This window comes from Chenopodium quinoa, unplaced genomic scaffold (assembly GCF_001683475.1).
Source record: "Chenopodium quinoa cultivar QQ74 unplaced genomic scaffold, ASM168347v1, whole genome shotgun sequence".
Lineage (NCBI taxonomy): Eukaryota > Viridiplantae > Streptophyta > Magnoliopsida > Caryophyllales > Amaranthaceae > Chenopodium > Chenopodium quinoa.
In genome coordinates this window covers 28610-41636 of record NW_018743212.1, presented here as the reverse complement: position 1 = coordinate 41636, position 13027 = coordinate 28610, and the positions used below count along the sequence as shown (strand labels likewise).

At 32.3% G+C, this 13027-nt stretch overlaps 1 protein-coding gene across 3 annotated transcripts in view; it reads left to right on the top strand.

Annotated features, from left to right (window-relative positions):
* The first annotated feature begins 2430 nt into the window (after positions 1 to 2430).
* Positions 2431 to 13027, top strand: part of LOC110734176 (paladin-like) — a 32179-nt gene continuing 21582 nt past the window's right edge. For all 3 annotated transcript variants that reach the window (XM_021914221.1, XM_021914220.1, XM_021914222.1), the window contains exons 1-6: positions 2431 to 2788; positions 6131 to 6262; positions 9792 to 9863; positions 11658 to 11728; positions 11824 to 11923; positions 11997 to 12095. In XM_021914221.1, the coding sequence (XP_021769913.1) occupies positions 2639 to 2788; positions 6131 to 6262; positions 9792 to 9863; positions 11658 to 11728; positions 11824 to 11923; positions 11997 to 12095 (624 nt within the window). In that variant the 5' untranslated portion in view covers positions 2431 to 2638. The remainder of the gene's footprint in view (positions 2789 to 6130; positions 6263 to 9791; positions 9864 to 11657; positions 11729 to 11823; positions 11924 to 11996; positions 12096 to 13027) is intronic.

The following is a 13027-nucleotide window of genomic DNA, read 5'->3' as shown; positions in this document are numbered from 1 at the left end:
CTTTTTGTAACCAACATACTACATACCCCATTAATATGAAGTACTCTATCTCTTCAATCCATAGACGCATTTGTCTATGTACAATTTTGACTAATTTTTAAAGCAAATCTGGCCTCAACAACTCGGAATATATTTTAGTTGCACGTAGCACCACAACTTTGACTAGCAGTTAGAGCGTCACCAAATTTTACCCTATTACCCTTTATTAGCCTTTAACTAGCCCATTAACCTTTGGTTAAGCCTATTTTACCTATGACCCTCAAATTGAGGCGTTCTTGAGATGCAAATCAATGTTTCTGCTATCTTTTGCAAATTTTTACCTCTAAATTTGAACCTTTACGGCAAAATGTCCCCTAAACTTTAACCAGGCAATTTACCTTGCTTAAAAATAGAGGCACATAAATCAAGGTGTTGATGGTAATTTTGATAAATTTGACTTCAAATATGACTTTTCGAGATTAAAATGAAACCTAAATCCTTAACTGATCAATTATCCCGTATTATCCTATATGCTAATCGAGACACACAAACTGATAATATCTAGGCATGCAAAATCAAGCCATATCTAGTAATTTTCTGATTATGTTGGTCTCATTTTGGATCATAAAAGGTCATAATGACCTTAAAACCTTAATCAAGCAATTTTTTCGACATTGAAATAGAGATGATTAATGGCCACACAAACCAAGGCTTTTCTTGGCACGTAAAACACCTTGATTTGCGTGTTATGGGTAAACTATAAGTTAAAAAGAATTATTCAGGGATCAATGGGTTAATTAAAGACTAATGAAGAGTTAACAAGGTTGATGAAAAAAAAATTGTAAATATTTAAGATTACCCGTCTACGATAAATTATTTGGGGTTGAGTTTCATTTATGATGTTTCATACACATAGGGAAAATGTTATTAGTGCTTTGGCTATTAGTCAAAAGTTGTGTTGCTACAACATCCAAATAATAGGTTGTGTTATTGAGACGAATTTTAAATCAAATGCTAAAAGCCTAAAATTTTATTAAACTAGCTATGTTTCAAAATAAGTTACCCATTTTGACTTTTATACTATTCATATGTATTACTTTGACCTTTGTTGGTGCTTTTATACTTTCTTTGTTTTCTTTCAAATGCAACACACTTACTTGGCACACTCTTTTTTTTTTTCTTTTTTTTTTTTTTGTGTTGATTAGAGTAGATAAACAAGTGACTTAATCAAAATAATTTGAACACCAAGATAGAGAAGGGTTAGGTACTACATGTATAAATTATTTTGATTAATATGTCTGTTTACATTGCTTAATCTTTCCCTGAAAAATGCGTGTCAAGGAAGTGTGTTGCATTTAAAAGAAAATAGAGGAAGTACAAAAAAGTAAACATGGCATATTGGTACTTGTTGTATTTAGGGTTGCTGACTAGTCCAAGGTCGAAAATTTTTAATTCAAGAATCGTAAACCGAACCGATTTTTCTTAGACCGGACTTGTAAACTCGGTCCAAAACCAACCGGACCGGGTTGGACCGATTTTGATTTTTTTTTTCTTTATTTTTTTTAATGCCTTTTGTTATTATATGAAAAGAATAAACATATGGATAATAATTAATTAATGTCTATTTTGAACATCTTAGTTTGAATGAAATAACTCATAATAAAAATATTACTCATAATATAATAGTATCATATTGAACGTGCTACCTTCATACAAAACTTTAACCAATAATATCTTTAATTATTATAAGTAAATTACAATAATTAAATATTAACAATCTGGTTTCAAAAAAAAAATCTACTCATTGAGATGATTCCAAGAAGTATCCACTCAATTATTTCTTATGTATAGTTCACAAATATTGGGCGAAGTGAGTTGAGTAAATGTGCTAAAAGTCCCAATGGGGAACTTAAAAAAAAAAAACAGAGTGAGTAAAAATTAAACATTTTACGGGTTTTATGCATATTTTCTTAAACTTTAACCGATTTAGAATCGGACTAGACCAAAGAATGGATTTTTAAATTTCTCGAACCGAAGAATTGACCAGTTTTTTTCAGATCGGCCTGGTTAAAATTTTTCGACTCGGGTCGATTTTTGAACACCCTTAATTATAGTTGACTCAATGCATTTTTTTAAATATTATTGTTTTAAATACTCCCTTCATTTCATTATGAGCCTCATTTACGTATATCAATGCAAATCTTTAATCGCAAATATCTTTAATCTCACATTAGCAATTTTTTTTTAAAAAAAATAGATTTAATAACGTATTCATCGAAATGAGTAAAACTAGATATCATTTTTAGTTATTAAATTCTCTCTATTAAGACTATTAACAAATGTGTCAATTAAATTGAGACATTAATTTTTATTTTTTACAAGAAATTTTTCACATTTAATTTGAAATAGCGGAAGTAGTCGAATTTACTTAAAATACTTCATGACGAAGATAAAAAAAAAACCTTTACTGGTTAATGGAATATACTCTTGCCGTTCCGGTTCTCGAATAAAAGGGCTAAAACGAAGCTACCTCGGGCCTGTCTGCTGTAGGCTTGCAGCTCATCTCTCAATTGCGCTAATCTTTAATTTCAGAATTTAGATCAAGAAATCCAGCAGACTAACAATCTGTAATTCATTCATATGCAACGCCATCTTCGCCATGTCAATACCGAGGGAGCCAGAGCATGTGATGAAGTTGCGAGAAGGATCCGTGCTTGGGAAGAAGACTATCTTGAAGAGCGACCATTTTCCTGGCTGCCAGAACAAACGTCTTTCTCCTCACATTGAAGGTGCTCCCAATTATCGCCAGGTACTGTCCTCAATTATTATTTTCATTACATAATTCACCCAGATTAGGTGAAATTGCTTCATTCAGAGTTCAATTTGTGGAAAATAGCATGCAAAATCTGTTATTTTGAGGACATATTCTTAATCTAGGGTGATCTTATGCTGAATTTATTTCCATAGCCTTTCTTTTGTTTATAGGAGACTATTGCTTTTAATCTAGCAATTAGAGACTAGAGAGTGTTTTTCATTTTGTCGGGAAAATTAATTTTAATTGCTCAAGTAGAGTAGGAACAACGATCTGTTTTAGGAGAAAATCTAAGTTTGTTTTGGGGCAAAATCAATCCAAGTTTATCTTCTTGATAAACAACATTGTTTTGTGGCATAATTGTACTATTTTGGGGGTAAATATTGGTAAACTGCTGCTGGTCGTAGCAGTTTTACCCAAAAACAGCTACTGATGTTTATAGCCAATTTGCCAAATAGCCTATTGTGGAAAGTAGATCAATTTCAGCTACATTTAATTTCAGGTTTTGGGTTATTTAGTTTTAAGTATGGTTTCATTTCAGCTCCATTTTCTATCATCTTCAATGACCATCTCTTGTCAGTTTCTTATAATAGGCATGGTTTTTCATCCAGGTAAGTAATTCAAGAGCAATTTAGGGGCTAGGGTTTATATAAGTTGTAGTTTCACCCAGTGTTCAAAATTAAGGCTTTCAATTTAAGGATTACAGTTCTTCAATTAATTAGGGGGTTTAATTTTGGGGTTTAGGTTAATAAGTGAATGCTTTTTTCTTTGCTAATAAATGGGCATATCTTTTACTTACCAATAGATTTGGAGAAAATTTGCTGAGTTTCAAATGTTTTGATAGTTGAAGAAGAAAGGAGAAATGAAGGAATTTAATGAGAAAGGAAGGAGGATGTTGAAGGAGACAAAAATTTAGGATATAATTGACTTTTTGCATAACAAAAATGAAGGGAACTAGAAAAGTGGGACCCATAGATGGAATACTTAGATGGAAGTTGTTTGTGGTTAGTATTATCCAATTTTTTTTTCTTTTTTTTTTAGGGTAATGAAAGAATAGAATTAGAAGGTAGTTATTCTAGAAATCACATACTCCCTCCATCCTTTTATTAAGAGCCTGTATTCCATTTTTGGGTAATCAAAACTAAGAGCCTATTTCTATTTAAAGATTGTATTTTTTGATTATATTTCCCTCTTTTTGATGAGTTGTCATAAATTTTTACATCAATTTCCAACTCTTTCTCTCTCCCTCTGTTCAATAATTTTCAATCACTTTTTTCTTTCTCCCTATCTCTCTCTAACCCCACATGCACATAAATCCTCTCAATCTTTAGCTTTAAGAAACCTACAATTTTCTTAATTCCCGTGAAAAAACCCAAATAGGCTCTTAATAAAAGGACGGAAGGAATATTTAATAGGTACTCCCTCCATAGTTTTTTGTTCTATTCACTTTCCATTTTAGGGCTTTCTTTTATATTCTACTCACTTTGCTATATTATATTTATGGCATACCCTTGGTACCATCTTACCCCTTTACTCCCATAATAATTACACATTTACACCTTTCTATACTCTCTCTTACTTAACCTAGCTTTTTCTTACGCAAACCCACCTTTTTACATCTCCTTTTTTATTTTATCTTACACCCACTCACATTTGTCAACAATTTCCTAAATTGTACTTGTATATTGGTCGGGCCTATATCAAGGTATCATATTCACAAGGAGGACTAAACAATTACCAGATTAAGAAACTCAAATACTATTTAGACGATGGAAAATATGAGAAAAGTATTACTAAAACTATAAACGATAAAAGTTGTATAATAATAAAAACAACAGTTATGAGAGATAGTTCTAGGTTTCGGGTTTCGTCAAGTACCCTATTATGAAATTAAATTGATTGAATGTAATATAGCAATGATCGAATTACCAATAGTATGTAATCTCCTCTCCCAAGGTAGAAGACGTATATTCATATCAATCTCATGTCTACTCTCGTGATCACAAAAATTGAAATAAAATCATTAAGAACAAGAATTCAATAAAGACCACTCCAAGTGTATAACTATTCTTAAAATTATACTATTTGACGTTTGATAATCCTACGAACTAGTATTGACAGTTCACTCTCGCTAATAAATCAATACCTTAAACATACAATCAATTGGCCAAATTAATCATACGAAATAAAACAAGATTATCAATTTGCAATTATATAAATAAAACCCAAACAAATAATCCAATTCATTGATAGATAATCAAAGACTACATCCCTAACCTAGAACAAAGAAATTTAGCCCGACATCACAATTAAGAAAATACAATCAATAAAAATTAACATTGTCAATTGCATAGACTTAAATAGAGATGGAATAATATCTAATTCAATAGATATTCGAGCAGTTTGCGGTTGACTAAACTGATGAACACTGCTCTTCGAACCCCAATCTGCTCGCCAAAGTTACTGTTTGCTCTGTTTCTCTGATATTCGCCCCATTTATAAACAGTAGGTAGATATGAGGGGTTTCTCCTTTTCGTGGGGCTACTCTTGTGCGTGGATGCTCTCACAAAAATAAGGAACTAATGGGTTTTTTTTTTTTCATTCTTTTGTTTCTACTTGAAATTTAGGAGTCGATGGGTTTCAAACGTTTAACCCATTATTACTTCAAGATGTGTGCTGCTCGTAAGAGTATTATGGGCTTTTGATTGTATTCCCTTTTTTTTTTCTCTCACTTGCATCAACCAGTAAACAATATGAAAAATGGTTTTTTTTTTTTTTTTTTTTAAGTTCCGTTTCCAATTTCTTAACATATTAGCTATTAGGGGTATAATTAACTAACAGTAATCAATTAAGCTAACAAAGTAAATCTCATAATAAGACATTAAAATCTATATAAATACATAATTTGTACTCTAAAATAGTATTAAAATGATATAATAATGTATATAAAAAATGAACTTATCATATATCTATAGTAAGTGAGCAAAACATAAAAGAACGGAGGTAGTATTCTGTAACAAAAAAATCCTATGTATATTTTAAATTAGGAGTCCAAGTAAAATTTGAAAACAATCTATGTGTTGAGGGGTGAGTTTTCGTATGTATTAGCCCTGAATGCTTTGTGTATGGAAGCATCTCTTGAGGCACCGGATATTCGGTTATGATCTTCCCCTTTCAGTCATATCCATTTCTATATATATTTTTAAGATGTGAATGGGATATGTTTCTTTATGCATTTATGCTTTGTAATTGAATTTCACTCTCTTTTTTGTTTTTCATTATATAATATCACTCTATTTTTTTTTTTTTTTTTCCTTTCTCTGTGGTTACCATCAACAGGCAGATTCCTTACAAGTTCACGGGGTTGCTATTCCTACCATAGATGGAATCCGAAATGTTCTTAAACACATCGGAGCCCAACCTGACAAAAAGAGAACTCATGTGTTGTGGATAAATCTCCGTGAAGAGCCAGTATGTTAATTTGTTTTTTCCCTTCAATCCATGTTAATAAATTTTAATCTTGTTGTAGTCTGATATTCAAGTGGTTATGCCTTATGTGTCTCCTTCATTTGTGACTCGGAATGTTGTTTTTGGAGTTTCTTGTCATATTCTCTGGTCCAAGACCACAAAATACATGGCAGTATAACACTTCGTGGTTTCTTGCTTTGGCCTAAGTCCGTGAGGAATATTTCAGGCCTAATTACTTTTTGTGATAATTCCCCTTTACTCCCATGGTTTTCAGTGTTGAACTATTATGCTAAAACTGCTTTCGACAACTTCCAATAAAGTAGGAGGTCTGAAAGATGATCTTTTTGGATGTAATTGGAAAATAGTTTGTCCTTTAATAGAAAAAGTGATTAATTTGTTCAAGAGACTATTTCCCGGTGGCAGATCCAGATTTTGTGTTAAGTAGGTTCAAGTCTAACTCAAACTAAAATTAAATTCAAATGAAAAATGATTAGGAATCAATTTAATTAGAGCAACTCAGTTGGGGATCTAATGATATTCTTCTGTTTTTTAAATGCACCCTTTTCCTTTTTGGCAAGTTGCATATTAATCTTGGTATACTTTCATGCACTTTTTGTTTGTTTTCACACACCAAATACCTATTTTATCCTTACTCACATTTGATATTTACCCTTGTTACCTCAGTTTTACTCTCTCTCCCCTTTGTTTGTAGTCACATGGGCATTATTGTTATTTTACTCCTTTCTTAAACTTTGCGCCCAACCCAAATGGTGCAATTAAAAGAAAACGGAGGCAGTGTATAGGAACTAGGTCAACTTGTCTTCTTATTTGTACTCCTTGTTTGTGGCAATGCATTTATGTGTTTCAAATTTGAAAAAAAAAAGTGGAGAACAATTGGCTATCAAGAGAAATGTGGGGTTTTTTTTTCTTCCTTAAAAGGTTTTTAAATCTGAAGTGATTGTAAGAGAAGGGCAAAGAAAAGGTATTTTCTTTTGAGAAATTTGGGGTGGAAAAGCTTGTTCATTTATACTATGACTATAGGGCTACACTATTTATATGCTTCATATTAAATTTGATAAACTAGAAGATTACCCTTTAGTATTTCTCATACCTATTTTTTTTATTTAATTTTAATTTGATATAGGAGTTAAGGCTTTGGTTGTTATTAAATTTGATAAACTTAAAGGTTATCCTCTCATCCTGTGATTAAAGCTTTTGCTCTTGTTGTATCCAAAATAAAAGTAGTAATGTCTTAAGTACAGAAGGCCTCGATTTTTGTAAAAAAATTATTTTGAATTTTTTTCCATGGATTTTAAAGGGAAAAACCATAAAGCAGTGTTTCTTGCTGGATGCTTTGGCGGGTGTGCATATGCAGTATGGGTTGGACGTGGGGGGACGGGGGGAGTAAACAAAATTGGTAAGTAAGTGATGTATTTGTATTGAAATCTAAACATAATGGCATTTGTTTTTTTCTTAGAGAGAGACAACCGTTTTCGTATTACCCTTTTTGTTGGTTGGTAGTAAACTGTTTGAGATGAATGATAGTTGTGGTTGGTTTTCAGTGGATGGTGGCTTCTCCTTTGGTGTGTTTCCCTAAGGCGTAATAGGAAGAGGGAAGTGTGGGATTTATTAGTCCATGGCCCAAGTAATTTTGTATGAAATTTTTTTACTTTCCTTTTGCTCTTTTCTTTTCCTAATCTCTTAATGGTTTGCTAAGTATTGATGAATTAGATTATAAGGACACCAACATGGCTTCACGCTTTTTAATTCTTTTATAAGGAAGCTAAAAGCCTCGAGTGGAAAACCTCTCCCCTAATGCTATTGTGGGAACCTTGTCAACAAATTGAAGAAATGATCTGTGCTTGTGTTTAATAAGCATTTATGTACAATTGTAAAACTGTACAATATATTTATTATCAGCAAACATCATGCTATTCCATAACAAATAGTGAAGGCTTCCCCTTTGGGTGAAAGATTGGGGGACTTTAGCCAAAGAATTATTAAGCATGATATGCTCTAAAGGTGAAGGCCGGGATTGGCTATCCCACCTGATGTGGTGAGCCAAGTTCACATGTTTTCCTTCACTGTGATATGGCTTTTTATCTTTGGAGAAGTTTTTTATGGGGTTCAGTGAGGCTTGGGCTAGTCCTTTAATATAAAGGGTTAAACATTCGTTTTGCGAGGTTTGGTGGGGGGGGGGGAGAGGAGAAATAGTTACTATGATGAAATGCTATGATGGCTTATTTGGGTAGAATCTGGCTACAACGGAATTGACGAATCTTTAATGATCAGCTTTGGGACCTTTTTAATTGACGTGGCTGGTATATAGAACCCGACCAGAAGATAGTGAGAGAAACCCAAACCCGATCTGAATCGAACCCGAATTTAACTCGATTTGATCCAAATATTATATATTGTATTAATTTTAAGTTTTACACTATTTTAATTGTTTTTAAGCACAACCCGAAATCGATCCGAGATCTGACATAACCCCGACCTATTAATCGGAATTGCCACCCCTAGTTCTATTTTGTACTCAAATAATCTTAATTTTAAATCTGTTAGTCTAAATTTCAACTCAGATGTTTTAAATTTTAAGTCAGGTGTTCTAAATTATTACTTATTTAGATTTTCTAAATCTTTACTCATATATATATAATTTTGAATCATGTGTCTTAAATTTTTCCTTGTATGTTCTAAATTTTTACTCATATGTTCTAAATTTTAGATCTACGTGTAAGTATGGTGTTCTCACATAGGGACCTAGGTTAAATCCCGTGCAGTTGTTAAATAATTGTAATGAAAATGAATTTATAAAAAAAGGTATAAAATATAATATATCAACTCACCAAGTATTATAATGTATGAATAAAATATATATTAAAATAATTAAAACATGCAAGATAAAATAATTAGGTGGTTATAATAGGCAGTTTGATAATTTAGGAAGTTTACTTTATATTTTATATAAAGTGAAAGTCATAAGTTAGATACAAACCTTCTTTTTCTATAACAATGAATTTTCTTAAGGAAGTGTTTCGGATGGAAATTTTCAATAATACGTTTCCCTACACACACACACACACACACACTTTGATTTAAAGAGGACAAGCTGTATTTTTTAAAATGGTAAAGCATCTCCAGAAATTATGTTAGTGGTGGAAGGGTAAAAATGAAAATCCTATGCTAGAATCTTCTAACTGAACCTGAACTTCTTTGCTTGTGCTCAGGAGTCTCCTACTTGGGGTTCAAATTCATATTATTATTTTCTTATTGGCTTTATGAATGGGTTTATACGCCAATATTTTTTTCCACTTCCTGATTGTGAATCCTATTAGGAAGTACAGTTTAGTTCAGATATATTATCATGTATCTGGAAAAGTATCAAGATAATCATATAGCAAAAGTGAAAAGAAAATTCATTACTGTTAAGCTGTTTTTCTTAAAGTATCATATCTTAAGTTTTCTGTTTGTTTTGAATCTTAACTGTTGTTTTTGCTTAGATTTATTTCAGTGCATGTTTTTGTAACAGGTGGTGTACATCAATGGACGTCCCTTTGTTTTGCGTGATGTTGAAAGGCCTTTCTCGAATCTTGAGTATACGGTATGTTTTTATAGAAGTTGCTCCCACTCGGAAAGCAAGGCCTGACAATATAAGAAAGACACTAAGATAATGTCACTCATATATAAAAAGGGGGCAACGGACAAAAAATATCTCAAGCCCTCAAGCTATCATGAAGTATTTTATCTAAAAGTTCCTGAAATGTCATGTATCACTCAAGCTTAAAATCGACTCCGACTATACAAAAGTCTAAAAAAGGGAACTTGAATCAGTGATGAGGGGAACTGGTTTCTTGCATTTAAAATACACTCTTTCCATTAAATTTAAAATCTGAATACATATATGTCTATTTAGGCAAAGTGGCATAAATTAACACAACAAGAACATGTTGTAATTCTTGTTTTGTTCAGATTGAGGTCAACTTGTCAACTGATCTTATTTCTGCAAAGTTTAGTTAAGATATTAATTTCACTGTCTATCCTATGAACGTTTTTTGCATTCTTTGAATAGAGTAAATTTTATTACTAAATCTCTAATAAATACAAAGGTCAGTCAAAGTTGCCATATTTCCTTGTGTTTTCATAAATTATTTTCCCTTTATCTGCACATTACGTCTGCGGTCTGCCATGTCAAAATTTCTTGCTCCATCTTAGGATAAGCCTATATTATCATGAGATGTGCATTCTTTTTTTTTTTGTGCTTCTTCTATTGAACTTAGAGGCTGAAGATAATTGCTCTTATTACTTAATTATATGGTCGAATGTACTTTTTTGTAGTTGTAATTTTTTTTTGATTCATCGACTATACAAGCTTCTTTTAGATGGAGGAGGAAGATTTTTGTGGATGACTATACGGAACAATCACTTTTGGTTCATGTAGCCGACCCCACTTATGGGATTAAGGCTTTGATTGATTGATTGACTATACAAGCTTCTTTTAACATTTTCCATCTCAAGTTCATGAGTCTATTTTCTTGTATATCTGGATTCCGTAAAATGGCTTACGTACTCATTTCAAATTTTCAACACGACACTGGCACGAGAGTGGGAATCCAGATCAGATTCGGCACTGTACACTTGCCACTTGGACACGATGTTCTACCTGAAGTACCTATGTGAGTCAGGGGAAGAAAAATTCTTCTGTACATAGTAGGAATTGTGATTGTTCTACCAGAATCAAGACTGCTTTTAATTTTATTTATTTTATTAATAAGAAAACAGGGGAAGGGAGAAGTATATTATAAAATGATGGGAAAAGAATGAAAAAGGAGAACAATAGACAGTTAAGTAAGGTTATTATATTTTTTTGATAAACAGAGGATACACCTACGTCAATTTGCCTTCTTCTTTTCATTTAATACTCCAAGTGCTTTCATTTTTTTTTTTGATGCTGTTCCAAGCATGTTCCATCACTCCGTACAAATTTCCCATTTAAATATCAATTTTATGAAAATAAATTTAAATTAGTAATCTTCATGTTTTTTGCAATATTTATAATAGGTTTTTAAAAAAATTAGTATGTTGCTAAATAAAAATATTCATCTCTTCATACCTGTGCACAAATATGGACAAAATCCCTGTGTCCCAACTTTTTAGAAATTTCCGTATTGGACACTCAAATCCTTACCTGAGTCCGATACTCCTACCCAGTCCAGGTAGATGTTGTGCAACTATTGCCAACCTTCTTACTTTATGGAAAGAGAAGCACTCTGGTATAGTTGAAATATATTTGTGTGCTATATCTCTTGCATTTTTATTTTTATTTTGTAAACTTCTTGGTAAAGGATTTGTTGATTGATTTGTTTCAGTTTGGGTATGACCTTCCTAAATTAATTAGGGAATTAACAGGGATAGGGTGGAAGATATGGAATCTCGATTGAAGGAAGACATCTTGCTGGAAGCTGCAAGGTGTCAAAATTGTCTCAATCTCAATTCATTGTAGTCGCTGAATATTAGTGATCTCATTTGTCTGCTTGAGGCAACTTATGGTTTTTTGGTTGTAGGTACGGAAACAAGATCCTTGTTACTGATGAACTGCCGGATGGACAAATGGTGGACCAGTGGGAGCCAGTGACCTGTGATTCTGTGAAGACTCCACTTGAGGTATGTTTGTTGAAAGTTGGGTCCCCGCACTGATACTCTTGTGCCATATATCTGAATAATTTCCTTGGACTAGGTATATGAGGAGCTGAAAATTGAGGGTTATCTTGTTAACTATGAACGAGTTCCTGTTACTGATGAGAAGTCGCCTAAAGAATCAGATTTTGATGTTCTGGTATGTTTGATGTTTACTCCACTCCATGATCTTCTTTATGAAAGTTTACAGGTTCGCTATCTAGGTTTCACTTGTAAGACTGTTCACTTGGCTACACTTACCTTGCCTTAGGCATAAATCCCGAGCATTAGGGTAATAATTTACAACATTGATGTATATGCTCTCATGCTTTCAAAATCAAAATTTTATTCTGAATTTTTTTATGTGATTGGTGAATAGGTGAGTGAAAGTGATGTATATGTTTATGTTCTCACGCTTTCAAAATCAATATTATATCGATAGGGTTGAATATATATAATTAAAAAATGCTAAAACAATTTAATAATCCTGAACCACACCAATGTTTTTTTGTTTGCCATATCATCCTTCATTATTGATTTTGTTTACATCAATATATATTTCACCAATTCACCTTGTATGTATGCATAGCGTCAACAGTTGGTAAAGAAGTACATTTTGTTTGTATTCAAATGCCTTCAATATGGGTGATGCCTTTATTCAGTTTATAATGCTATATTGCTTCCATCTACAATTTCTTTGCCCTCCTTGTGATAAGGATCTGGATGACTCATTGTGTGTGAGTGGTTTGGGATGGAAATTGATAAATAGACATAAGATGCAACAACCTTGAGGTTATCTTCGTGGAGACCACACTAAGATTGTAACAGGTTGAATTCTCCAACATGAAATTATCTCTCTTATTGGTTGAAGCTCATGCTGAACATATTATTTAATATCTATACAATAATATCCATGTATGTCGTGTTCTTTTGTTGGCTTGAGTGCTTTCTTTATTAGCAAATATAAATCTCCTAATGACTTCTAACTTTCTAAGTAGTCTAGTATTCCTATATCTTAGCAGGAAAAAAAAAAGTAAGACCACATTTCTATCACCTTAAGAATTTGAGGATGTCAAAGGCTTAAATATGGAA